This window comes from Podarcis erhardii (assembly GCF_964252035.2).
Source record: "Podarcis erhardii genome assembly, chromosome: 2".
NCBI classification, from domain to species: domain Eukaryota; kingdom Metazoa; phylum Chordata; class Lepidosauria; order Squamata; family Lacertidae; genus Podarcis; species Podarcis erhardii.
The window spans coordinates 3467928-3495926 of record NC_138498.1 but is presented as its reverse complement, the minus strand read 5'-3'; the positions used below and the strand labels follow the sequence as shown (position 1 = coordinate 3495926).

Below are 27999 nucleotides of genomic sequence, written 5' to 3'. Positions count from 1 at the left end.
CAACATTCAAAAAGTAAAAAATTGTTGCCCAGTGTAATCAATGCTTGTGTCTGAGAAATCGAATCAGCTTTCTGTTCAGGGATCAAAGTGTATTGGTGTGGGGTTTTGTGTTTTTATGGCTATGTACCCCAGAGTTCCAGGCTTCATGAGGGGCAAAAGGCTGGGGATGAGGCTGACATTCCAGTTGCCTTTCACAGGGCAAAGCCAGCCACAGATTGGGTCTCCCTGAGCTCATGGCTATCGCCTGTAGTGAGGATGGCCCCCAACATCTTACATAGTTAACAGGGAGGGGGAGAGGCAGGTTCTCCATTTTGTGACGAGAACCAGGAGTAATAAAATGTGTTGTGCTAATATGGTAGCCTTGCTCTGTTGAGGAAACCAAGCACGCCTCCTTGTGGTGATGGGGAGAATTGCGCCCCTCTCCCTTGCCAGAGTCTGATGTTCAGAGCTGGTTGGCATGTTATTGCTTGGCGACTGAGCCACAAGTCACCTGCTGCTCATTGCCGGTTGGTATCCGGTTCCACCTTGATGCTGTTTCTTCTAGCTTCGGCCTGGGCTGCTGGGGGCTGGCACCGCTCAGAAAGATTTTCCCCGAACTCTAAAATGAGAAATTGAAAGTCAGGCAGAAATGTGCAATTTCCTGTCCTTGGCCGCTTTTTCTGTTGTTATTAACTTCAAGTAGCAAGGAGCTCCCGCCACAACTGTGGGCTTCCCCTCAGTTACACATCCCCACAGGCACAATGTATTTTTTTGGGTGGTTCCAAAGGTTATACCCTTAGCATCTGAGCTCTGAAGCACCATCCCCTCAGTTTTCCCTGCCATTCTCCAGTGACCACAAGGAAAGATCACCACACGGTGGTCTTTGCCGTCAAAAATTATTTTGCTCATGTAAGCTTACTCTTAGGGTGCTTCCAGACATTCCTGTTCTTAAGCATTCATTGTGATTTGTTTGTGGGAATTATACAACATTGCATCACCCAATCATTATCCTACACTTGGCAGTGCATTTTCTTGTCGCATTCCTTGTCGCAAAACATCCAACCTTTTGTGCAAGAGGTCCAAATCAGCTTTAGTTGCACAACCTGAATTTGCCAGTATGTGATTGAATCCCACCCTAAAACAGCGTCAGCCTGGAAGCCCCCTTGATTAATGAAACAAAAAGAATTTGGCAGGCACAAAATCTATGACACGCTGCTTTTATTCCTGCATCTCCTTGCGACATAGTAATAACCAATATAAGGTAGCATGATGATCTTGAGCTTAATGTGGCTATTGAGATTTTGCTGTGCCCAAAACTGTGTTTTGGAAGCCATCAAAGTTAGTCTTGTCAGACATTCATGTATTTTGCATTTTCTTGATTTAATGATGTCTTTCCTGACTAAGCCCAGCTAGGCAGTGTTTGTGAAGGCTCCTTGTCCTTTCTGATGAAGCATTAGGAAAAACTTTCTGGCTGCAAGAGCTGTTCGCCTATAGAACAGTCTCCCTCGGGAGGTGGTGGACTCTCCTTCCAAGTAGGTTTTTCAACAGAGGCTGAATGGCCACCTGTCATGGATGCTTTAGCTGAGATTCCTGCATTGCAGGGGTTGGACCAGATTACCCTCAGGGTCCCTTCCATCTCTACAATTCTGATTCTATATGCCCGTTGCTATCCTAGCTGTGGTGCCCACTTATTAGTTTAGCGAAGCTGATGGGCAAGGCTTCTCTTGCTATCTGCTGCTCCAGAGAAGCGGACACGGAGCAATGGTTCCAAACTACAAGAAAAAAGATTCCACCTAAACATTAGGAAGAACTTCCTGACAGTGAGAGCTGTTCGACAGTGGAATTTGCTGCCAAGGAGTGTGGTGGAGTCTCCTTCTTTGGAGGTCTTTAAGCAGAGGCTTGACAACCATATGTCAGGAGTGCTCTGATGGTGTTTCCTGCTTGGCAGGGGGTTGGACTCGATGGCCCTTGTGGTCTCTTCCAACTCTATGATTCTATGATTCTATGTATCCCAGGCCTGTGCTGCCCGATAAAGTCCTGGGAGCGGAAGCCTCTTACCTTGGCTTGGGGGCTTCCCTGGCAGGCAGGGGCTGAGCCGTCCAACCCGCTCGTGCGACACCAGCCGGGCCAGACGCAGCCCTTCATCCATCAAAGTCTGCTGCAGGATATGACGACTCCATAGTCCATGGGGCGGGAGGCTCAGAAGTGTGTCAGGGGCAGCGTTGGGGGGTGGTGTAAGCCGAGGACAGGATCCTGTTGCTGCAGAAAAGGGGGAGGGGAAAATCAATGGGGAGGACGGTGCGAACTTGTGCGAAAATGGATTGAGTCAACAGAATGACCCGCTCTACTCCAGAACTTAGAATCTCTTCCAAACAAAAGCTACAATAAGAACTAGGAGTAACCTAGACACAGAAAAGCCAAGTCCCCATTGTCTATCCAGCTCTAACATGGTCAAGAAACGGAGCTTAGAATAGGTTCTTAAAGACTGGAATCACTGAGGGAGGCAGATTGAGTAGGGATTCTGTTCTTGCAGGACGCACATTCTGCAAGTGAGATACAGAGCAGAACACTGTTCTTCAACTGGTGGGAGCAGCCTGATCCAAGGTAGGTTGCAACAAGGTAGGTAGCTAACCACCATGCAAACATACGGAATGGGTCCCCAAATGCATGTTTGGGTTAAAAGTGGGTCCTAAGTCTAAAAAGGTTGAAGATACCTAGAGTAGAAATGAGCAGCACTGTTTCCTGGATCAGTTTATGTTTGGTGGGACCAAAAATACAAGGGGAACACACCTTTCAGCTTTTTTCAATCCTGTCAGATAAAGAATTCCCTATATAGGGAAGCTTTTAATGTGTAATGTTTTATTATGTTTTTATATATGTTGAAAGCTGTCCAGAGCGGCTGGGGCAACCCAGTCAGATGGATGGGGTACAAATAATAGATATTATAGTACTATTATTATGAAACTCTTGCATACAATTCAACCAGGGCACATCAATTAAAATCACGGGGGGAGGGAGTGGACCCAGATGATTTGAATAATTTAAATCATGTTTTCCACTGGCACTTCATGTATTTCCTAAATTATCCATAGTAATTAGTTGATCTAGTCACATAAAACCTATTAATCTACAACTAAGCAGCATCTGCATTATCTAGGAGAAACAACGAAAGGGCACTGTGGTAACATTTGGAAGGGCACAGGTCAACCACCATGGTCCAGAGAACACATTATCCTCTACTCAGAAAACAGAAACCCATTCACATAAGCTGGGGATGCGACCAGGCAGGTTCCTTATTATGGTGGGAGCTGCTGAGGAGAACAGGAGCTGCACCCCGAGACTTGCGCGAGGCAGGGGTCAGGAGCACACCACATGCCTTTAAGACCTCTGTGTTCATGGGAACTCGGCTGCCGTTCAGCTCCCTGCCAACATGAGGCCTTGCCCCAACGAACCTGATCCCATCAATGACGTCAGTTTGGCACCTCAGAACGATGGCACCCGGGGGCACCTCCCTGCTGAGACTTGCAAAGCTTTGCTGTGCTCTTATCAGAATTACAGGAGGAGTTGCTGGAATGCCAAATCAGAAGTGGCGATTGAAAAGTGCAAAACAGGAAGGGGGAACTTGTGGTATTGAAAGATGCTGTCCCATCAGATGCAGCCAGCCGGGTCTGGAGGTATAATCCAGCACTATGTGGAGGACCAAAGCTTAGAAAGCCTTTGGTCTTAATGTGTCCATCTTTATTTTCTCTGGCTGTGTCTCTGAACAGCTGAAGCTGCCCTGAGTCAGATCTGCAAAGCCCACCACTGTCCATTCTAGCGTTACCCATCTGCTGGCTCTCCAGATGTTTAGGGCTACAACTCCCATCAGCCTTAGACAATACGACAATGGTTCAAGGTGAAGGAGTCACAGTCAAAACTGCCAGGTGAGGGGCAAGTACGGGAAGGCTGATCTGCTCTGACAGGCAGTGACTTTCCAGGATCTCAGGCCTGTGTCCTGCTACACAAGGTTATTCTAACTCAGCCTTCTCCAGATGCTGCTGGACTCTGACTCCCATCAGCCCCAGTCAGCATTGCCAGAGGCCAGAGATGATGGCAGCTGTGAGCCCAACAACATCTGGAGCAGCAGATTTGAGAAGGCTGTCCTGCAAGACAGCTGCCCCTGGGACCTTCTGTAGGGAGAGCGGGCGCTCTATCTCTGAGCTATGGGATCCCTTTCTAATCTCTTGGAATCTTCTGAGAGTTGCCAAGCAAGTCTTGGCTGCTCTGTGCAGAAAGATGGAATATAAAGTGAGTGAATAAAGTCTTAGGGATGTACATGACATGGTTTGCATTTCAGAGAGAAAGTTGTCATAGTTCTGAGAAGGAAACACAGGAGGTTTCTTCAACAGAAATGAAAAGCTGGTTTTAAAGCCAACCTACTGCTGCATATCCCTCTAATAAACGCCCTGGGGCTGCTGGTTTTGTCAGGGTACTGAGAATTTTCTGCCCAAAATCCACAGCCCCTCTGGAAAATGGCAGTTAGGACACTGAGATGGCTTTTAGGAAACACAAATATGCCTAAAAGAGTAGGTTTTGATACTCAAGGGTTTCAAAAAAATTAAAAATCAAAGCTCAAAATATCTGTATTGTTTGGCGAGGGAAAGGTCTGTGCACATGAAGAATCTGAAGTGGCAAAATGCAGAAAGCATTCAGGATGAAGTCAAAATCAGACAGAACTTAGTGCTGTTGTGCAAAGTCTGTGAGCCACAGAATATGATTCCAAATTATGTACAAGTCAACACATGTTCCAAGTTTAGAAAGAGCAAACAAACAAAGGGCAAAAGAATCAGAGCTCCAACACAAAGGAAGGGTATTTGAGCCTCCCTGTAAGTCTAGACTTCTTCTGGCCCCATGGCCAAAGGGCATGAGATCCAGGGGGCCTGTTTATTCAGCATTCATCCCAATTTGCTCACCCAAAGCTTACATGGAGGTTAGATTCTAGATCCAGTTTCTATTGAGCATTTGTTCGGATTTGTTTGTGGGGTTATTATATGGCAATGAACATTTGTCCTGCATTCTTCCTGATTTGCTGGCATGGTGTTTTATATGTCCTCCTGTTACGTCATTTGTCCATCCCACATTTTTTCAATACATTTACCAGTCACTTTCCAAGCCTCAAAAAGTCATACTTTTTTAAAAAGTGGATTTGTTGCACTAGGAAAACAGACTATTTTTTTTGGATTTCAGCCATTTCTGGACTCTAATCCATCAGACCTCCTGCCCCTGAGCTGTTTCCCTGACAGCTGATCATTATATGAACTACTATTTAGAAATTGGTGCCCGAATTTGCTTTTTTCCTCTTCCCTCTTTGCCCGTTTCTTTACTTGTTGTGGTTTTTAGATAGTAAGTCTGCAGGCAGGTACTACTTTGTTTGAATTAACTGCATGTAATCCACTCTTGGAGCATTTTTGGCTAAAAAGCAAGGTACGGATGCTCTAAATAAAAATAATAAAAAACAAAACAGTGCAAACCTAAACTTACTTGCACCTGCCCCACAAAACAGTGACAGTCTTGAGGCACCCTAATTTACTTCTCCATGCAGTTGGAACATTTAATTGGAGCTCAGTCCACTCACCCTGTGGGTGTCCATCTAAGCTTTCCCCTGACAAGCTGGCTGTGTCTTCCTCCACGCTGGACCGGTACTGAGGAAGGAAGGGTTCGCAGACCAAGGGAAGTTCAGGACGGCTGTGCTCAGCAACCTGCTGGAAGGACAAGGGAGGCAGGCATTAAAGCTGGGCGTATAGTCCTTTGGCAAAAGACTTTGCCTCCACCGTAAACACATCCCCCACTAGGTTTGTCAGATTCAATGCTGGAGACCATTCACTTAAAAGTCACTTGAAAGGGATGCAACTGTTCAATGTGCACTTTATTTTATCTGCAAATTTCAGCTATACCCCATGTTCAAGCAGAAATGGGACTGTGGTGTCTGGGGAAGGGAATTAATGCTCAACCAACAGTTGACACAATGGAATCATCCCACGTGAGACTAATGGCTTCACGGGAAGAGATGGATGCATGGAAAGGGTTAACCGCCCCCCGCCCCCCCCACACACTGCAGCTGCTATTGAAAGATAAAAATGCACATTAGACCCCTGTACATATTTAATGACCCGTTTAGTTTGGCCCCTAATCTCCTGATGTTGCAAGAGATACGGCAGTCACAGCGTCTCCACTGTCTCCTGTGTGTCCCCCAGAGCCCTGAATCAGATTGGGGAAGGGGTGTTGGAAGGCAGGCCCAGGATGGGACAGGGCAGGAGAGGCCAACTGGGGAGGTTTAAAGGCGGGTGGGTGCTCTCTAGTTTCGAACCTTGCTAGGGAAAAGTCAGTTAGAGCCAGGAAGCTTATTTCGGCAGAGGCTCCAGCTTTAATTGAATTGTCACTATGACCAGTACTTTTTGCATTTAATTATCCTCTAATCCCACTGCTTATGATTCCAACCCCACATGTATACCTGCAGCTGCAGCTTATGTTACAACTGAGGATAATATTTCAGAGATCTGATGAAATGAACTCTACTACTACTACTACTACTACTACTACTACTAATTTATTTACTTACTTACTTACTTACTTACATGGATCCCATCTGACTGGGTTGCCCCAGCCACTCTGGGCAGCTCCCAAGGAAAAATTGTAAAAGTACAATACAACATCACACACTAAAAACTAAAAACTTCCCTAAAGTTTCCTTCCCTAAAGACACCTTCAGGTGTCTTTTTAAAATCACATAACTGTTTATCTGTTTGACATCTGCTGGGAGGGCGTTCCACAGGGAGGGTGCCACTACCGAGATGGCCCTCTGCCTGGTTCCCTGTAACTTGGCTTCCTGCAGTGAGCAGAAGACCCTCAAGAGGAGGACCTCAGTGTCCAGGATGAGCAGTGGGGGTGGAGACACTCCTTCAGGTATTCATGGCCGAGGCTGTTTAGGGCTTTAAAGGTCAGCACCAACATTTTGAATTGTGCTCGGAAACATACAGTGGTGCCTCGCAAGACGAAATTAATTCGTTCCGCGAGTTTTTTCGTCTTGCGATTTTTTCGTCTTGTGAAGCACGGACTTTGGAAAAGCTTCAAAAATCACCAAAGTCTTCAAAAACCTCAAAAAAGGCTACCACACCGCATGCTATGAGTTGCTCCTCAAAGTGAATGCACGGTTTTAAGAAAAAGGAAACAAACTTGCAAGACAAAGGAAACAAACTTGCAAGACGTTTTCGTCTTGCGAAGCAACTCAAAAAACGAAAAACTCTTTCGTTTTGCGAGTTTTTCATCTTACGAGGCATTCGTCTTGCGAGGTACCACTGTACTGGGAGTCAGTGAAGATCCTTTAGGGCTGGTTTTATATGGTCTCAGCGGCCACTCCCAGTTACCAGTCTAGCTGCCATATTCTGTATTAGTTATAGTTTCTGAGTCACCTTCAAAGGTAGCCCCACACAGAGCACATTGCAGTAGTCCATGCGGGAGATAACTAGAGCATGCACCACTGGCGAGACAGTCTGTGGGCAGGTAGGGTCTCAACCTGTGTACCAGATGGAGCTGGTAGAGAGCTGCCCTGGACACAGAATTACCGTATTTTTCCCTCTATAACACGCAGATTTTTTCTCCTAAAAAGGAAGGGGAAATGTCTGTGCGTGTTATAGAGCAAATGTGTGGTCCCTGGAGCCGAAAAATCAGGCAAAAATCAAATTGCGGCGCTTCACGGAGAAGGGAAACCTGAAAAGAAGAAGCGGCTGCTTTCCTGCATTCTGCCTCAGGGTCTTACTGCCCACCCTCCTCTGTTTCGTTGCTGTGTTTGCTGAAACGGAACAAAGAGCAGGGAAAGCCCCTCCCCTCCAGGCAAGCAGAGGGGAATTCCTCTCTGTGCTCCGGTGCTGCTGGGGGAGAGGGAGAGAGAGAGGGGGGCGGGGGAGGGAGAGAGAGGGGGGAGGGGGGAGGGAGGGAGGGGGGGAGAGAGAGAGAGAGAGAGAGAGAGAGAGAGAGAGAGAGAGAGAGATGGATGGCTGGCTTGGGTGGGGGAAAACTTTTGCCTTTCTTTCCTCCCTCCCGTTAAATCCCTCTCCTGCATTCTTAGCCAGCTGCTTCTCTGCACACCCCTCTCATGTCCCTTTGTTTTTCCTTCGCTCCCCACTTAAAATGTGGTTACAAAGCATAGATCCACATGGATCCTCAGGATCTTTGCATTGGGTCACCCCAAATTCACCATCAGATCACATAGCATGTCCATGGCTACAGCCTGCCCCCCCAAAATCACGCACCCACTGTTGCCTGGGGCTGCAATGGTGCAAAAATGTGGTTACAAAGCATGGATCCACAGGGATTCTCAGGATCTTTGCATTGGGTCACCCCAAATTCACCATCAGATCACATAGCATGTCCATGGCTACAGCCTGCACCAAAAAAATCACGCACCCACTGTTGCCTGGGGCTGCAATGGTGCAAAAATGTGGTTACAAAGCATGGATCCACAGGAATTCTCAGGATTTTTGCATTGGGTCACCCCAAATTCACCATCAGATCACATGTCTGTGGCCACAGCATGAAGCCCAAAAATGATACATCCACTGTTTCATTCAGAATGTTTTTTCCCTTGTTTTCCTCCTCTAAAAACGATGTGCGTGTTATGGTCAGGTGCGTGTTATAGAGCGAAAAATACGGTAACCTGTGCCTCTATGGACAGCTGTGAGCCCAAAATGACTCACATTTTTGTAGTGCAGGAAGGGGGTTGGGCTGAGCTGGCTGAGCGCCATTTTGGGCAGCGCCTCTCCGGAGCCAGCCAGCCCTTTCGGGCCGCTCGTCCCTCCACCGCTCACAAGGGCAGGCACAGGAGCCGCGGTTGGGAGAGCGCAGTGCCGATGGCAGCAGCATAGGTAAGCAGGGGGAGGGGAGGGGCTGGGGGAGAGAAGCTCCCTTTGACGCGTGTGCGCCTGCACGCGAGGTCCAACCCGCCACAAGGTCTGGGGGACGATGAACCGGCCTCCTCCAAAAAAAGTTTGCTGACCCCTGATCTAGCTGAGCACTGTCTCTGCTCTGACTGGCAAGAGACCTCCATGCTGGCGATTCAGCTGGGGATCTCCTGCATGCAAAGTGAGTGCTTTCCCCTGCTCCATCGTACCATATACTTGCCAGTTTCTATGTGTGTGAACACGTGAATCACCACCACCATTTATGTAGCAGTTTCTCTGGGCTTCCCATTCATTATCTTTGCAATCTCATGCAGGCGCAACTGGGCTGGCTCTGCAGCTTACCTCTTGCTTGAAGCGCTTGGCTTGCCCAGAACCACTCTCATCCGGATGCAGCCTGAGGACAAAAGACACAATGGAGTCAGAACACTCTGCTAGGTAACGGGCCAGGATTTCATCCCTGGCCTGGGCACTGAAGAAGTCAAAAAGGTATCAAGAATGATTTAAACATACTGCCAGGTAGTGAGGAACTCAGCCATATAACGTTGCATGCCTTCCTACATTTAAACTGAGCCCCTCACCTGAACATGCCAGTTTAGCGCATATAGGATTCTGCAGCCTGGGACGCTGCAGGCATATTAATGTTGCAGGCACAGCAGCTGAGGGCCTGTTTAAGTGAGACGCTGGGCACCTACAATATCACACAGATAAACTCTTTTTGCCCATTAACTGCCACATTGATTCTACTGTAATGGGAAACCACGAGAACGTGTTGCGGTGGGTGTTGGATTTGTGCCTCCCCCTTTCCCTTTTGAGCTAATCACAGTTCTCTGTTACATTGGGAATCTGTGATCTGTAGTTTGATGCTCTGGTTTGATAACTTGCCGCAATTAGAACAAACCACGGGTCCTCAAGTTTGGACATAACTGCGAACTGTGGTTAGTTCAAAAGTGAACGCTGAAGCTTTTGATCTCTTTGCACATGCACAGGAGGAGGAGAGGGGTGTGGAGGGAGTGCTTGCAAACCAGAGGCTCATGCAAGGCCCTGACCTTCAGTGCCAAACAATGGATTCCTCTTACATTTGAACCAGGCCATTCCACGAGTGAGAGCAGCAGCAAGGGCCATAAGCAGAAAGGGTGGCAGAATGTGCATGTACTGCACAGTCACAGCTGGGTCAGCTCCAGTTGCCAAAGAGTGCCAAGCCCATTTACTGGGTGCCCAAACTACTATTTGGAGCAGTGGGGAAGCAGCTCTTCATTTTTAAAGTTTCTGCCCTTCATCCAAACAGGTCCTGAGGCAGTATATAATACTAACAACAACAACAAAATACAACTGAAGCAAAGCATAATCTATCATAAAACAAACTAACAGGCAAAAAGCAGATAAAATACAAATATAGACCTTGTAAAATATCTGGGCAGCAGCAGCCAGTGTGGAGGCACGGGTGGGGCTCTGTTGCTCTCCTGGCTTCCCAATGCTCAGTCACTACCATCTGCCAAAAGGGGGACAGGTTAAAGTTTTGGGAAGCTGGGAGAGCATTGGAGCCCCACCTGCGCCACCCACGAGGCACTGCTCTATCTGGGCAAACAAGGAAGTCTTAATCTGGCACTGAAAATATTCTAATGTTGACATCACTAGTCAGGGTATTTCAAAATTGGGGTGTCACTGCAGAAAAGGCCCTGCCAGGGGGTGAGATAAACAGGCCAGGTGGACATCCCTCGGCAGAACTCACTTTGTCCCAGGACCCAGCAAAGCTCAGTCCAGGTCTCTGTGATGTTGGGGCACAAAAATATCAGGAAAAATAATAATTAGAAACATTCTTCTGTCACTGAGCAATGGCAAAGCATCCTCACCTATCAGGAATTAGGGGACAGGGCTTCTAGATCAGAAATCTGTGTTTCCAGATAAACAAGAGTTTTGGTTGTATTTACTTTTAACTAAAGTAGGCACCGACGCCTCCCTTCTTGCCAATCTGGAAGGACAGCTGGGGAGGGTTCAAATAGAAGAAAAGGCTCTCCACCCTACCAGGCAGAGAATCTTTAGGCTGCTTGCTGAACCATCTCCCCACCCCGCCTCACAGCAGAGGCGCCAGCTTGTGAGGGCAATGGGGGGGGGCGCAACGTCACTTCAGTGGCTGGTGGCTCCTGATCCGCCTCCTCTTGGCGCTGCCACCAGCAGAAGGCTGCTTCACAGCAGGAGGATGAGGAGGAAGAGCTGCGCACGGCTCTGCGGTTCGTCTCTGCCTTCTGGGATGGGGGGAGGAGAAGGGCTCAGTCCCCAGGAGCTGGTGCCCCTGACCCACAGTAGCATTACAGCTGGAGGCCGCAGCCTAACTTTCAGGTAACCCCCCCCCCCAAGGCTCTACCACTAGCAAGAACGAGAGGGTTTGGTTCTCACCTGGATCCCTTAAGTGAGGACAGGTAGCTGCTCTCCCGGGCCACCTGGCGTGACAGTGAGAAGAGTTCCACCCTTCGCAGCAGCAGGGAATTGTCCCGCAGGCAGAACTGGGCGGCAGCCTCGTTGATGGTGAGCTGGGGGGATGGAGAGGGCAGAGTGAGTCTCTGGGGAAGCGATGAGGATACTGAGTCCACAGGGCTCTTGCGGTACAGCAAGGGGAGGCAACATTGGACGATGCTGGACTCCAGCTCCCATAGACCCTACCCAGCCTGGCCCATGAGCACAGAGGGTGGGACCTGGAGTACAAAAACACCTACAGAGCACCATGTTGTCTACCCCTGTGGTTCTTGGGGAACTCATGAGCAAAGAGCAGCCAATCACTGCCATCTGGAGAGCAGCGCATGGCTTACCACTGGGCAACGTTGGTGAGGAGTGCCAGGCACACACCCCACACAATCGCTTGCCAGTTTGAGGTCTCTTTCAAAGGAAAGCTCCCCATTGTAACAATGCTGTGGGGAAGACTGGAGGGGCGCTTGAGGGGTGAAGGGGGCAGCAAAGAACAACAGCAAGTCTAACTCCCCTCTTCTGTAACAATCCAGAATCAATATTTTATTACCAGTTTCTTGGATAAAAAATGCCTGTGATATACAGATCACCAGGCAGATCTCTGTTCATGCAATACTCCCAGTGGGTGGAAAGGTGAAGGAAGCAATTTAAGCCCCCTGAAAGCTGCAGGGGACTGGGAGAAATTCCTTCCCACAACCCTTCCACCACTGGCAGTGTCTGCCGGATCAAAGCTCCTTTCGTTCAGGGAAAAGGAAGCCTGGCTCTAAGCTAATTTAGCTCCCTTTAGAGTTGGAGCGCCCAAACCCCATTTTAAAAACAAAACAATACGAACTAGCAGACATGCACTCCCCTCGCCATAAAGTGTTACGCCCACGTGCACCGCATGGGGCTGCTCCACTGCAAACTCTGGGTCTGAGCCCTGATGGTGAGCAATCCTGCCTCCCCAGCCAGCCAGCCTCCTTGGCTCACCTCATGAAGCGTGAGCTGCTTGCCCTCGCATCGCCGGGTCTCGCCTCGTCCGTAGATGGCGCTGTGGCGCCGGATTTCTTCCTCCTTGCGAGGGTCCGCGCTGTCCATCCGGAAGATGTGCCCCACTGCTTTGGCCAGTTTCTTGTTCAGCTTCATGAGGGTCCTCAGCTCGGTCTCGCCGCCACGGGGGCAGCTGCGCAGCAGTCGGTCCACACCCTCCGAGACCGCCTGTGCCAGCTCTGGATCCAGGTGCTCTGCGGATGAGGGGTGTTCGCTGGGCGAGGAGGCTCCTCCTTCCTCTTCCGATTCTGGATTGCCCCACTGAATTGCCGGCAAGGGGGACAGCTTCTCTCTGGGATCCGAGGGGCTCTTGGCGGGGGAGGTAGCGCTGGCTTTGCTGAGGGTCTCTCCGGGGCTGGTGTGCCCGTTGGTCAGGGACTTGCGGCCCCCAGACTCAGAGATCTTGAACAGAGGGATGCTGCTCACAGGTATGGAAGGCACTGGCTGGTTGAAGAGCCCTGGGTTGGTGGCCCACTCCCGCAAGGCCTTCTGCAGGCGCCGGACATGGAGAGGTTTGGTTGCCATGCCAACCAGGGCCATGATCTCCAGGAACTCCTCCTCGCCCGCCTCACACAGCTGCTGCACATCGTCGCCGCCCTGCTGGATGAAGGTCTCATAGTAGGAGAGGAGGTTGGCTCTCTGCAGAACACGATACAGCTGGAGTTCGCCCAGGGTACGAGGCAGGGACAGGGCCATAGCCAGAGGCCTGCAGCAGGGACAGAGTGCGAGGTGAGCCGGCAGAAAGGGTGGGTGAAACGGAGAGATGAAGTCGCACCCTCTTGTCTCGCCCCCATGGTTAAGCAAAGCAGGGGGAGAGAAGACAGGCATGGGACTGGTGGACAAATGGAGAGCACATGCTGGGGCTTATTAACCACAGCCAGGTTTGGAATGATAGAATCATAAAACTGTAGAATTGGAAGGGACCCAGAGGGTCATCTAGTCCAACCCCTTTGGATTGCAGAAATCTTTTGCCCAACCTGGGGCTCAAACCTACGACCCTGAGATTAAGGGTCTTATGCTCTACCAACATGGATAATTTAACCTGTACCCACAATCCGTTTGGTTCGAGGCCTGATTCGCCCCTAAAAGGGGGCTGCTTGTTTTCTGCAACTGAATGGTTATGTACTCTGCTAACACAGAGGCCCTTGATTAGACTGTCCCCATGCAAGCTATTAATTCACAGTGAAGTCTCTCCATGTGGTTACCATACCACAGAAGACCATTGTGCAGAAGAAACAAGTACCACTTATCTGTGTGAACTGGTCCTAACCAAGGAACTTGCACAGAGGAGGGGGACCGAGATGATCAAAGGCCTGGAAACCAAGCCTTATGAGGAACGGTTGAGGGAGTTGGGTATGCTTAGCCTGGATAAGAGGAGACTGAGAGGAGATAGGAAAGCCATCTTCAAATAACTTAAGGGTTGTCACATGGAAGAGGGAGCAAGCTTGTTTTCTCTTTCTCTGGAGGGTAGGACCCGAACCAATGGATTCAAGTTTCAAGAAAGGAGATTCCGACTAAACATCACGAAGAACTTTGTGATGCTAAGTGCTGTTAGCAGACTCCCTCAGGAGATGGTGGACTCTCCATCCTTGGAGGTTTTAAAGAAGAGGTTGCTGGGCATCCGTCAGGGATACTTTAGCTGAGATTCCTGCATTGCAGAGGACTGGACTGGATGACCCTCGGGATCCCTTCGAACTCTACAATTCTGTGATTCTATAAAGGGGGTGGAAGAGACCCCCACCCCACCCACTCCAGAGGTTTACCTCCCACCTCCTTGCCACCCTGTAAAACATTGCGACTGTGATTCGGATCATCATTAGTGATTGTGAGCCCGAGGCCAGAGGGTGGCATTTTCTCTGGATGAATTCGCCTGGAATAAGTGAGTGTCGTCTTGCGTACCCACATCCTACACAACAACCTCCAACCGTAACACACAGCCATCTTCCCATCAAAGCAAAGAGCTCGCCCCCCCATGTCACTTTTTCCTCTGCACTGTCATTGAGCCTATTCAGCGAGATCTACACGAAATGCATGCTGAAACTGGGGAAGCATTGCAGCTCACTGGGAGAGCAACTGCTGGGTGTGCAGAATGTCCCAGGTTCAATTCCTGGCATCTCCGGGGGGGGGGGGGCTGGACATAATACCCCCTGCCTAAAACTCCAGAGAACCATGACTAGTCCACATAGACAGTCCTAAGCTTGAGGGCCAGACAAGGTTGAGGGCACATGCCTCAGGGAGCAGGTGCTGGTGAGTGGGGAGTTGCAGCTGAAACACTGGGTGGCAGTGCTAGGTGTGCCATGCGGCCTGCCCTTTGCCTCTTACACTAGCCTGTTGCCCTCAGGAGGGGTGAAGAATGCTGTCCCATTGCACAGTGTGGAACACGTGCGCCATCTATGCGGGGCCATGGGAGCCAAGCCCCCCTCCCTTTTCAATTAAGGGGCCACCCTCCAAGCTCATGCATGTACAGCATGGTGGTGTCACGCGGCCGCGGCCCCCTCAGTCGTGGGGCAAAGCCTGGTGTGGAAGGAAGACTCAGCTATGAGCCTGTTCAAAATTGGCATGGAATGGGAAATGGGAGGTGGGGGTGTTGTCTTGTCCTTCACCCCAGGCAGCAAAGTGCATCTATTTTACCCCTTTACACACTTTGCACTCAGACCATGGCATGCAGGGAGAGTCCTCTGTCCCTGAATTACTCGAAATGAAGGTACAAAACGCACCTATAGCTCTCCCCACCCCCCACACCACTGATGCACTACCAATAGCTGAATGGGACCTTCTGTCTGCACTAAAGCCAAGGACATTTCAAACAAACTCAAATTACTTGGATCTTCTCTGCAAACTAGGAGGCCGCCACACACAAACACATGCTCTTTGTCTCCCCTAAAACACACCCACCCACACTCCGCAGACACCCACTCCTTGTCCCGTCTTGGTCAAAATGAAAGGCACTGGGGCACTTAGGATAGTTCTGTAAACTACCATTCTCTCCCCCCCCCCATATGTGTTTATGTGTGTCTCCCCCCCCCCCCCAGCAATGCTCCGGGGAAGTCCTGGAATGTGGAAATGTGAGTGATGGGGGTGTGTGTAAGGGAGCTGGGTAATGAAGCTTGCAGGCAGGGTGGGGGAAGGCACTGCTAGCTCCAAACTTCCTTGCCCTCCTCCCACATCATGCTTCCTGCCAATACTCTTCTGGAAGGAGGATTTCGGACTGGGAGTTTATGGGGACGTTCTGCTGTCTCCAGCTGACCAGGAAAGCTTCCAAGTCCTTTTTGAAGCGCCTAGGAGACACTTTCCCCAATCTCCCAAAGACATTTAGCTCCACGATTCGCCCTGCCTGCGCCTCCCCAGATACTCACAGTCCAAACCCTGGTTAGGTGCATTCAGGATGCTACAACCCAACCTAAAAATACCCCTGGGCATAATTTGAGATAAGAGATTTGAGGGCGGGGGTGCTGGGGAAGATCCTTTCTGATGGACCCGAAAGGGCAATACTTAGCCCGCGAACAGGGACAGAAAAATGACAGGCCGAAGCGTCTCTGAGCGTGTGCAGAAGAAGCCCCGGGCCGCGCATCTCCCCCTTGGGAGCCCGAGCGGCTCGTGTCCGGCGGTGCGCCTTCGCGAAAGCCTGGAGTCCCAGCAGCCCCTCTCCTCTCTCCGCCGCGCCCCCCCCCCCGGCCTCCTAAGCGGGCAGTTCACTGACTAGATGCGGGAGCGGAGTTGGGGGCAGAGGCGAGAACGGAGGGCGACGACCCTCCCCCCCCCCGCGCGCCCCGCTTACTTTTGCGCGCGCTCGGTCCGGGCCGCGACCTCGAGGGGCTGCCGGCTTCCTTGGCAGGCGTCCCGGGGGGCGGGGTGGTGGGGCATGGACCCCGGGCCCTTCGAGCCTCGCTGCCGGCGGCGGCGGCGGCGGCGCCTTCCTCCTCTTCTGGGCGAGAGGCGAGGGCGCGCCGGGCGTCGGATGGCGCCTGTCCGCCGGCTTGGCTCTCCGCGTCCGTCCCTGGCCGCGCCTCGGCCCCCTTCCTCCTTCCTTCCTCCTCCTCCTCGCCTCGGCGCGGAGCCTCTGGCGCGGAATCGCCTCCCACGCCGCCGGATTTACAATGGAGCCGCGGCGGCTCGGAGCTGCTGCTGCTGCTGGTGGTGCCGCCGCGCGTGGGAGGCGTCGGGGGCGGCGGGCGGCTCTTGCCTCGGACCAGAAAAGCGGCAGCGGCGAAGGAGAACGCCGCCTCCCGGCGCGCGCGCGCGCCCCTCCGCTCTGCCCACGCGCGGGCCGGGCAGGGGCCGAGCGCGCCGGGCTGCTGCTGCTGCCGCTGCTTCGCCGCATGGCTGTCCCCGGGCTCCTCCGCGCGCCTCCCAGGCCAGGCTTAGGATCCGGCGCCGCCGCGCTGGCTGGGGGCGGCGACGAGGCAGCTTTGCCCCGGCTCCCTTTTCTGGGCGTTGTGCGTTACGCCCCGCCTGGGAGAAATTGGTGTGCAGGACTTTGGAGTGCCTGGCAAGAGAGAAAGGGAGAAGTGCCTGCTCGGGGTTTCGCGGGTGGGGCGGCGTGCTCGATATCCCGCACCCGCCCGCCCTTCGTGCCAGGTGTGCACGGCTTTGCGTTTGCGTGAGTGCTTGGGTTTCACGTGTGCGATGTTGTGTTTGGAAGTGCAAGTGACGTGCATGGTCCCGCATGTAAGTGAGGTGGGCGTGCTGCCCGCTATTGTGTGAACTGGACGTCCGTGGGTGAAGTGTGCCTGTGACCGTGTAAACCATGGGGAACAAGCTTCCAAGGTTAACTGAAGGGTGCCGAGGCGGGGGGGGGGTTAGAGGTGTATTATAAAATTATTCGTTGTCAAAATCCTGCTGGATGATTTTACAAATATTTTAGTGGCCACAGCCAGGATTTGGTAACTGAAATGGGAATAGCGTTGAGATACATGCTCCTCTTGTTTAAAAATGCCTCCCCACGGTGGTGTCATTGTAGTTGAATACATGGGCAAGGGAGGGCATTTGCCCTCCCCCATCAAGTAAAACAATAGAAATACTTAACTAACTGACCAATCACGTCGTTTCTGCCCCTAACAAAGTCCTGCCCCCCCCCAAATATGCCCATAGTTGAATATATTCAAATTTCCACTCTGCTGGAAACAAGCTTAATGGATTATTCTTTCATTCCATTTTTTTTGATTGCCTTTTTAAAAGCCAAATTGAATGCCTTAAAAGTTTTTATTATTTTTAAAATGACCTGATCGTGACCAAAGAATTACACTGGGAGAGTGGGGATGACTCCACTGAAAATTTGCAGTGGAGACTTTGATACCAGAATCTAATAGCTAATATCTAGTTATTATTAGACATTGGATAGCTAGCCTATTAGGAATAGGCTTTTTGTCCATCTAGCACATTGTTATCTAATCTGACTGGCAACAACTCTTTAAGAGTCTTTGACTGAAGCCTTTCATTTTACCTGGAGATTCCATGGATTGACAGATGACTAGCCTCAGAGTCTTGTAAAGATGTACACTTCAAAATATCATATTTTGCCCCATAGAATAGCACATATGCATTCTCCACTTGCAAGGTACAGAATTTCAGCAATCACTCGTGAGTTTTCTTTCTGAGCCATTCTGAAACTTGCTACTCAGCTTGTAGCAAATCCAATCCAATAGAAAAGGTACCTGAATCGTTTTTGATCTTGTACACTTGGACCTACTTAGGGCTTCATTTCACAGGGCAAAGTGGGTTTCAAATACTAAATGAAAATTAAATGAGCAAAGCAAGCATCTTCACTACAGGTAAGGAGAGTTTCTAATATTGCAGACTTGAAAACCCAAGGGGAACTGCTGGAGGTTTGTGGGCTAGGATGGAGGGGCTGTAGTAAAAGGGGCTATAATGTTGCAACACTTATGAGTAGTCAATGTATTGGGTTCAGTAAATGAGAGGAAATGTCCACAGAACATAGAGGGATGGGTCGTATATCCACATGCATTTAGTGCATAAATGCCACTTTAATAGGTCCCCATTCCTGCAGACTGCATCTTTACACTGCAGATGTACTCACACCAAAAAGAGGAACGCTGTACCTAAAGTGTAGCCATATGTGGGTGGGATTGGCCAGTTGCCAAATCCTGCCCTTTCACTTCAACATCTCAGCCTGTTCCACATGGCATGAAAAGAATGTGCATTTGTGTAAATATAGCTCAGTTGAATTGGGTAAGCATGTACAGAGGTTCTGGGGAGAACTTGGCAATAGAGATGACCCCAAGAATCAGGAGGAGAGAAACAACTTGAAGACCCAAAAGTTGCATCTAAAGGATGATCAGAATAAAATACCCCACCAACAGTATTATAGGAACATAGGAAGCTGTCTTCTGCGCAATATGTTTGTTGGTCCATCTAACTCAGCAAGTTGACTAGCAGAGGCTCTCCAGGATTTTAGACAGGGGTCTCTCCCAGCCTTACCTGGAGCTTAACTGAGGACCTCCTGCATGCAAGGCCAATGCTGTGCCACCCCTCCCCTATTCTGCCACCCCAGCTATAAGCTCCCTCGTGCTTTGGCCTCTCAGCTCTGACTCCCACCTCCCTCCAAAGCTAAATTTATATCTTCCCCATGCAGCTGGGAATTGATTGTGGGTTTATTTTTGCATCTTCTTTGCAGCACAGGAAATGTCCATTGTGGGTTTTGTAGCAACGGAAGTTCAGCAACTTTTTGTGCCACCCTTTCACTGCATTTTGGGGGGCCCTCCCCTTCTGCCTTCCTTCAGCAGTGTCCAGGCCCAGAGAAACCTCCCAGCTTCTAAGCAACAGAGGCCCAGGGAAGTCAGAGCTATTCCCTGCATGCAAAGGAAGGCGTAGGCAGGGAGCTGCCTCTGTGGAGGCCGGATCCTCCTGACCTGCTTTAGCTGCTGAGAAAAGGTTTCTATTCAGAGAGGCCTGAGCAGCAACATATGGTTCCTACTGTGCAACCTCCCACAGGCATGGTGACAGCATCTACCCAGGTGGGGGCAGATTCAAAGTGCTAATGCTCCTCAAGCTGGCCCACAAGCTAGCCCATCCTTGAGTCCCACAACCTCTGCAGGGGCTCTGAATCCCCATCTGCCACCAGGGCTGAACTAACACCAGCTTCATTTCTTTAACCAGTTGTGAATAATGCTACAGAGCTAGGCTGCAGGTCAGAACTGCAAGCCGTATTCATACAAGCAGGTGTTTGGAAAAAAACAGGATTTGGGTTGCAATTCTGTGCACACGTCCCAAGGACAGTGGAGGATCTGCATTTGAGTTAACATACCAATATGAGTTCAGGGGGTTCCAGACGCCCCTAAATTCCTGGGCCCAGTAAGATTTAGAATGTAATGCTTGTTATTAAACCGAGTGCTGGACAATGAATTCCTGGATTCAGTTTGCGGTAAAATATGAGCCACACCAGTTTCCTCATGAGGTAATCACCTGGGAGATGAGCCATTAACCAAGAACTAAGGGAAAGTAATGGACCTTTAAGTAAGCCAAGGAGAAGAGACCCTCCTCCAGCTCTGAGTTAGTTAGAAAGACCAAGGTCAGAGTTTGAAGTAGAGTAGTGTTTAGGATTGGGTTTTCAACATTGGCCATGATGGAAGATAGGAGTAGACGGTTGCAGTCTGGTAAAGGCAGCAGTCAGTAAAACGCAGCAAGCTAGAGAGAGGGTCAGAGCCGTGGCTGATGGCTGCCTGAATCCAGGGCGGCAGCTGTGGGAGAAGCTGGACCCTCTTGGTGTGTGAATGCTGTGAGCCCCTCCATTGTAGGCTCAGGTTGTATAATATGTGTATTATATAAACCATATTTTGTAAAGACACCACAGTCTCTGTTGTGCCTCTTTTCCAAAAGGAAACACAGGCCCTGGGTAAATGTACCTGAAACCCCTGGAATCTTACACTGCTCAGAGACTGGGGTGGTGTGCAACAGTGCCAGTTCAACAACCTAAGTGGCATCATTATGAATCAGTGACTCAGCCAAGTACCAAAGATTTGCAGCTGGCCATGTTCTGGGTGGAAACAAGACTCTGGAAGGTAGCTGCTTAATTATTTGTAGGTTTATATCCCCCCTTTCCTCCACGGACCACAAGACGGCATACGTGGTTCTCCCATTCTCCATTTCATACTCACACCAACCCTGTGAAGTAAGTTAGGCTGAGAGTGTGGACTCCGCTAGATTGGTAAAGAAAAAGTGTTTTATATGTGCTGCATATGCAATATAACACTGTGACACCAGTTGGTGCTGTGGAGTCCCATCTTTCCCTATCAGGTTCCCCTGCATGGGTTTACAAGGTGTTTAACCGAATTGCTTCTTTGACATGTCTAGACCCAGCCTGTGAACTTGAGAGTGGAGTAGGGATTTGAACCCTGGTCTTCCAGGTCCATCACTCTGGCAACTGCCCCTTGCTGGCTGCATTTATTCCACGGGGTTTAACTTGCAACTACAGAAGCACCTAAAGGACAGGCCGCTGTTGCCACTGTTTCTGTTTGGAAAGCATCAGCAGCAGCGAAAGTGCCCTTTGGTGGTGTGGGACGCACTTTGCTGTGGAATACAGGTTGGGGTTGTAATGACTAGGGCCTCCCCACTGCCCAAGGCAGGTGTGTGCACGAGCACAGGCAGCAGGAGCACAATATCCCTGGGTGGGCCTCTTTCTTTTTAATATCATTGAGTAAGTAACCCTTAGCAGTTGCTGCATTTCTAAAAGTACTGCCCTGAAATAATTTTAGCTCCCCGGTTAACCTTTTTCTTTCAACTTGTAGATGATCAGCGAACATGGAGGTTGGGGTAAACTGAAGAGTCCCATAATTAAATGAGACTGCAGAAACTCAGCTTTAACTTAAGAGAACATTAAATCGAGGTTCAGTGTTTAATTGAGCAAGACAGTGATGGTAAAAAGCGTCCTCCTTTGGCTGACAGTACAGGGTTGTTGTAAGCTACACTCAGCCTTCCATCGGCCCGACGTTTCTCAGTCTGCGCCTTCCCACCGCGATACAGGAGGGCAATCATATTAGGGAGAGGAATTCTCCCATTCCAGTGCCATTAGAAAAACAAACAAACTCAAAACTCGACCATTCGCCCTTGGGGGCTGGTCTGGATTTCCCCTTCTATCGCCTCCGATGGGCCGCTCTCGCCAGCGACAGGTAAGTTTGGGGCTTTTCCAAATCCTGTTTTTCGCCTCCCTCAAGGCCAGGCTCCCGCCCTCGCCTCCCCCCCGCCCCCCCCCGCGCTGCGGTCGGACTCGCTTCCACGTGTTGGCCTCCCCCGCGCGGGACTGACGCACATCCTGCCTCCCCCGCGGCCAGTGGCGCGCGACGCGCTTTGCTCGCCGGGCTGGCAGAAAGGAGCGCGCCCACGCGCCGCCCCTCCTGGCGCTGCGGGGAAGTTGGCGCGGGGCCCACGCTCGAGAAAAGAGCCCCGAGGCGGGGACCGCTCCCCATACTCTCAAAGGGGGAGCAAGGAAGGAAGGACAGGCGGCCTGCAGACCCCCCTCCCCGATTTCTGGAGGTTTGGGGAGCTGCAGTAGCAGCAGAAAGGAGAGATTTTTCGCCCCCCCCCCCGCTCCTGAAGGCTCACCATCTCGTTCTTCTAACAGGAAGGCAGGCAGGCGGGCGGGCGTTGAGGGCGGCCCTGGAACCCCTTCAGCGGCGGAGCTTAGCCTGCTGCTGCCCGGGGCGGGGCGCGGATGGAGCCCCCGGCGCGCTCTGCTCACGCCTGACCCGGAGAAAGTTGCCTTGGCAGCATCCTCGCGTGGCGCCACGCAGCCGATGAGAGGGCGGCCGACTTGCTGCCCACTCTCCTCTCTCCACCCCCGGGTCAAGCCGGACCTGGAGGTGGAGCTGCACGGTGCTGCCCCCCCCCCAAAGTGCCAGCAGAGCAGTCCGCCCCCCTTCTGCATGCAGAAGGTCCCGGGCCCCTTAGCTAGCAAATCTAGTTAGGAGCTAGTTGGCTCCTTCCTGAAATCCTGTGAACTGCCCTGAGACCTCCAGGTCGGTATATAAATTCAATAAATCATCATCGTCCTGGTCAGTATAGACCAGAGATGGGAACTTCTGACCTGTGAGCCAGAGTTGGCCCTGGTACAGATCCCAATTTGGCATGTGAGGCCTGAATTTATTTATTGCCAAACCATGCTCTTCCTCCCCATACCTGATGTCTTGTGGGACAGAAAAAGGGACAGAAAGAGGCACAGCTGGATTGGCTGTGCAGCTGATCACTGCAAAAAACAACTTTACCAACCCTGTTTTTGGTGCTTGGGAAACACCAAGCTCATGGCCAGCAAAACCCCTTGTGCTGCAGTTCCCAGGCACCCAGCATCCATGTGGCTATTGGGCCCTTGGGAAGAGCTGCGCAACGAGCTTTGACAGGTGAGTGGGAGAACCCACCTGTCAATCATTTGGTGTCAGGTGATTGACAGGTAGTTTTCCCCACCCACTTGTTAGAGTTGGCCCAGGGAGGTGAGGACAGAAAAGGATCTGGCCAAAAAAGGTTCCCAATCCTGTTATAAAGCCTGTTCAGCATAAAGCAGTTCCTATGCTCTTCAGAAGAAGCATCACCTACTACATTATAGCAGAGGGGGGGGGTGTGATGTAGGAACCCTTGGGTTCTTTCCCCAGTTCTAACTGAGGAAGAAATGCCTCATGTTTACAGCTGGAATGAAGTGCTTCTGTGTTCTCTGCCCCACTCAAGATGACCAACCATGGATTACCGGTAGTTACCCACAGTCAGAAGTGGCTAGTTCTTCCCCACCCCCGTGCACTCATATAGAATGTGGGGGAGGGGAAGGAAGTGGTAGAAGTGGATTGACATACTATTTTGGATGAATATGAATGAATAAATAGGTGCAGTGTATATGTGGCACCAGAGAGTCATACGTGTCACATATTGTAGTTATGTACAGTATATGGGCAGCAATCCTACAATTACAGACAAAGAGTTTTGGACATTAATTTGTACAACTTGGCAATGTATTAGAGCTTGGTATGGGTCTTTCTTCCAGGTAAACGTGTAGGATTGCATGGATAGCCTACTTTAATGCTTTGCAGGTACTTTCTCCAACTACTTAATCAGTTAACTTTGCTAAGGTAATGCCAACTGATCTGTTCCCATCTGAAGCTAAACTAATCTGAATGGCCAGCCGTCAGATGAAGACTTTCCTGAGAATACTGTATCATGAAAGCAGCTAATCTGATTACTAGTTTCCAGTTAGTTATCCCCAAAATTATCAACTCTTTAGAGTGATAATTTAGAGTGCCAGTCATAGATTTCTGCTACTGAGAAACTGTTCCTTTTGAGATGCACCCAAGATGTACCGTATTTTTTGCTCTATAAGACCCACTTTTTCCCTCCTAAAAAGTAAGGGGAAATGTGTGTGTGTCTTATGGAGTGAATGCAGGCTGCGCAGCTATCCCAGAAGCCAGAACAGCAAGAGGGATTGCTGCTTTCACTGCACAGCGATCCCTCTTGCTGTTCTGGCTTCTGAGATTCAGAATATTTTTTTCTTGTTTTCCTCCTCCAAAAACTAGGTGCATCTTGTGGTCTGGTGCGTCTTATAGAGCGAAAAATACGGTAGGTAGACCAAAGTTTATTTTGAGGATGAAGGGGCATATAAACATCAGTTCTTCATTTGGGGTGTTCATGCACGTAGCTCCGTGTTGAATAAGGAGCTAGGAACCAACTTCAGCCACATTTCCACAAGCTTGAGTATATGGCAACTCAAGTCGGAATAACACAGAGAAGTAGATGAGCTCAGAGACTGAGGTCAGACTGAGGTTGGAGAAGCTCATGGTTTCTTGTGAGAGCTGGCCAATTGTGGGGTGTGCAATAGGACTGTCCTAGCACTTCACATCAGCTCAGTTTACAAGCTATCCCTCCTCTCCCACTATTGCCGTGAGTGTGAAATTCCCTACCCAGGTGCAGCAAGCCAAGTGCAGAGCAGTGGGCAGCACGTGGGAAGGGCCTTGACAATTATGCTATTAAGAAAATATTTGGCATTAAAGAGCCGGGTTACGTGGGTTGAAAGGATGGGATTGTAAAGCATTTGCATCCCACATAGGCTTGTTGAAAAGGCTGCCGTCCACCCCCTGAGCCTTTCCTTCCCACTAATATGAGCCTCCCGGAGAGAATCAAAAAGGAAAAGCAATTGAGATCCGTTCTGAAGTAGGGTTTTTGCTTTCTTTCCTTACAAAGGCTCTTAGGCACTTGCTTAATTTCTCACACTCTGAAGCCAAAGACAAAGAAGCCTTTTTTTGCCTTGATGAATTTAGGCCTACCTTTTTTTGCAAAAGAACCAAGTCAGATATCCATCTATGCATGGTACATTGTGATGCCTTGGTGGCACTACATCCCACCTTAGAGTACCTATGCCTCTCAGTTATGAGCATTGCATGAAAAGCCATCTCCAGCTGCCCAGAGGAAAACATTGGGACTTTGGCTCTGCCAGTGTTAAAAACATCATAAACAGCCTTATATGTACTGAGTCAGTTCAATAGCCCTTCTACCTCAGTGTTGTCAACACTGACAGCAGCTCTCCTGTGTTTCAGACCTCTGCTGTATCAGGAGATGCATTCCAAGCGCTGACACTCAGCTACATTTTGCATTTAAAGCAGGAGCACTGATACTCAACTGCAGCCCTCCCTGAGCTGCTCAACTGTCCTTGCTTAAGGTGTCTCAGCCAGCACTGGACACTTAACTCTAGGATGTTAATCTTGCCTGGTTCCTTTTTATTCCCCAAGCACCTGCACTTATGTAGCAACCTTTGAAGGTTCTTCTTTGAAGAAGAGATTTGCTTTTACAGTACATACTGTGTGTTCTTGTTGGAAAAGGGATGCACCAGCAGAAAGTTCAGGTAACTGTAGCCACTGATCATTATCAGTGCAGGTATCTGTTTCATGACCTGTCAGACTGAGCACCTCAAGCTCCTTTTACATCAAGTCACTTTTTGCAGCAATAAACTCAACCAGCAAACCAGTTATAGAGAGGGATTTTCAGCTAGAATGTGCTCCTTAATTCTTGTGAGGTCTGTTGTGCTCCAAGGCAAACAAAAAATATGGAAGAATCCCTGTCTCCTAGCACTTTTTTTTGGTTGAGGTCTCTTTTCCTCTCTTAATCTGACTTCCATCCTGTTTTGTTCCTCTGAGGCCAGGGTCTCTCTCTTTCTGGACTGCTGGACTGGTAGGATAGCGATGTGACCTTGGCATGGGAACAAGGGTTATCCATAGACATATATTTTAGATAGTGTGGGTGTGAACAAGCTGTTCTCACAGAGCCTTGACAGTCATTATCCCTGCTGGGGAGACTTACAGGGTATGAAAATAGGACAATGAACATAACAATGCAAAAGAGAAGATTTCACCCTGAAGTGAATAAGTTAGTTATGCCTCTGAACAGTTCATGCACTCTCTCTTGATAATTCCCTTTCAAATGAAAGAGACTGAGATTGCACTCCTAGAGCCAATTACCTAGGAGACGTAAGACCCATTGAAGTCACTGGGGTGTACTGAGTAGATAAACATAGGATTTCACTGAAAAGCTGCATAATTACTTGGCAGTATGTTCCACTGAATCAAATGGGGTTTACTTCTGAGTAGGTTAGCTCAGATTAGATTTATTAAATTTATGACCCACATCCTACACCAAAAAGTCCTGAAACAAGGTCTGTATAGTTAAAGCTATGGTTTTCCCAATAGTGATGTACAGAAGTGAGAGCTGGACCATAAAGAAGGCTGATCGCTGAAGAATTGATGCTTTTGAATTATGGTGCTGGAGGAGACTCTGGAGAGTCCCATGGACTGCAAGAAGATCAAACCTCTCCATTCTGAAGGAAATCAGCCGAGTGCTCACTGGAAGGACAGATCCTGAAGCTGAGGCTCCAATACTTTGGCCACCTCATGAGAAGAGAAGGCTCCTTGGAAAAGACTCTGATGTTGGGAAAGATGGAGGCCACAAGGAGAAGGGGACGACAGAGGACGAGATGGTTGGATAGTGTTCTCAAAGCTACTAACATGAGTTTGACCAAACTACGGGAGGCAGTGGAAGGCAGGAGTGCCTGGCGTGCTCTGGTCCATGGAGTCACAAAGAGTCGGACACGACTAAACAAAAACAAGGATTGAACTCAGTCCCTTAAATAATGGCCTGCAAACTGATAAGCAGCATGAAAATGGGAGAACTGCTAAATAAATAAATAAATAAACAAATAAATAAATATTGTATCCTATCATGTTCTTAAGTTGTGTAAGATAGAGCCTCAATCAATATCATGCAAAAATTCTGTGTGGTCAATACCATGTGCTGCTTGTCTTATGAAGCCCATTTGAGCTTACTTCTGAGTAGACTTGCATAAGAACAGAAATTCTAATCTGAGATAGCAATGGGGAAAATTGGAATAGGGCAATCTTTGTTCCGGATTAGTCAATCCAGAACACTTTTGTCTCTGATTCTACCCATCATTGGCATGCAGCCCCACAGAGATTACTCCCCCCTCCTGCCGTTGCCACCACCAGGGGAATGTGGTTCCCCACAAAATAAAGATAGCCCACCTTTGCACTAGAGAAAGCAGCAAAGAATTGCTGGGCTTCTTGGAAGCTATTATTTCTACATTGCAACAGTTACTGTTTTGCTCCACTCCTAACCTTGTCTTTTTATTGCCCTAGCTTCTGACAATATGACAATGCATTACATCAGAAAATTATTAATTTCTTTCTACAATTGTAAATGATTACAAAAGCAATAGGAAACAAAGCCCATTAACGTTTAATGGTTTAATATAATGTCATTTTTACTCCCCACTTTCAGGTTAAGTATTTCCAGAATTCGTCTTAGTGTTTTCCTTCCTTCCTCCTACTGCAGGAAACACTGGAATTTCCCCATTCAATCATGCATTCATATTTTTTACTTCACTGGAGGGAGTATACCACCACTCTTGATATTTTTGGAAAAACAATAAAGTGAACCAAACTATAAAATGAACGATCCTGGATATAGCCTCTGGCTAGCAGAAGCATTTGTGTTAAATGACCCCGAACTTGGCCCTGGGCCAGTGGGTGCCTGGGGCTACACACGCCACATGCGCACATGCGTCTGACGTCAGTATACCCACTGATGTGCACGTGCGACATCAGCAGGGCATGCTGATATTGGACGCACTTGCTGCAAGCGTGCTGACGTCAGGTGCACAAGTCCTTGTGGTGTGCACAGCCCTAGCACAAAAAATTGCGGGTGCCCGGCCCTTCATGGGAAATGTGGTGGGAGCTGGAGAACTCAAGACCAGGTGCCTATGACCTCAAACCACACTTTTAGGTAACAATGTTCTGTTGTATTTTGAACTTTATTTTTTCTAAGTTTAGTGTGCTTGTTTTTATTTCTTCTGGCAATTACAGCTACAGGGAAGTGAGATATTGATTGAGTTTGGGGGTTGAAATGGATAATGTCAGCCTTGGCTGACAAATGAGAACTGAAACCTAAGTGATGTGAGCTAACTTCCTCATCAAAACATGTATAGAGGTTTCTGTTATAATAAGAGCTACATTGGAGACATCCGGCCATTGGAAAAAATATAGACCCTCCCTGTCTGTCTATGGTATAAAGCAGAGCTTTCCAAACTGTGTGTCACAAC

At 49.5% G+C, this 27999-nt stretch overlaps 1 protein-coding gene across 3 annotated transcripts; it reads right to left on the bottom strand.

Moving 5' to 3' along the window:
* Window positions 1-34: 34 nt before the first annotated feature.
* On the bottom strand, window positions 35-16372 carry NAB2 (NGFI-A binding protein 2). Of its 3 annotated transcripts, none has more exons than XM_081851761.1 (7): window positions 16183-16372; window positions 12345-13110; window positions 11310-11443; window positions 9258-9309; window positions 5594-5720; window positions 2038-2232; window positions 35-598 (listed from the first exon to the last, which is right to left on the bottom strand). In XM_081851761.1, exons 1-7 carry the CDS (start codon window positions 16266-16268, stop codon window positions 498-500), a joined length of 1461 nt encoding a protein of 486 aa, XP_081707887.1. In that variant the 5' UTR covers window positions 16269-16372; the 3' UTR covers window positions 35-497. The 3 variants fall into 3 exon arrangements, with proteins under 3 accessions (XP_081707887.1, XP_081707885.1, XP_081707886.1); XM_081851759.1 differs by having other exon boundaries at window positions 2038-2238; window positions 16183-16321; XM_081851760.1 differs by having other exon boundaries at window positions 2038-2238; window positions 5594-5717; window positions 16183-16321.
* Between the last annotated feature and the right edge of the window lie 11627 nt (window positions 16373-27999).

Excerpts from the sequence above, each read along its gene's own strand:
- NAB2 (XM_081851759.1), bottom strand. The coding sequence starts at position 16,268 with ATGCCCCACCACCCCGCCCCCCGGGACGCCTGCCAAGGAAGCCGGCAG. Across the intron at positions 11,444-12,344 it reads AGCAGCTCACGCTTCATGAG|CTCACCATCAACGAGGCTGC; the intron begins GTGAGCCAAGGA and ends CCATCCCCCCAG. Across the intron at positions 9,310-11,309 it reads TCCTCACTTAAGGGATCCAG|GCTGCATCCGGATGAGAGTG; the intron begins GTGAGAACCAAA and ends TTTTGTCCTCAG.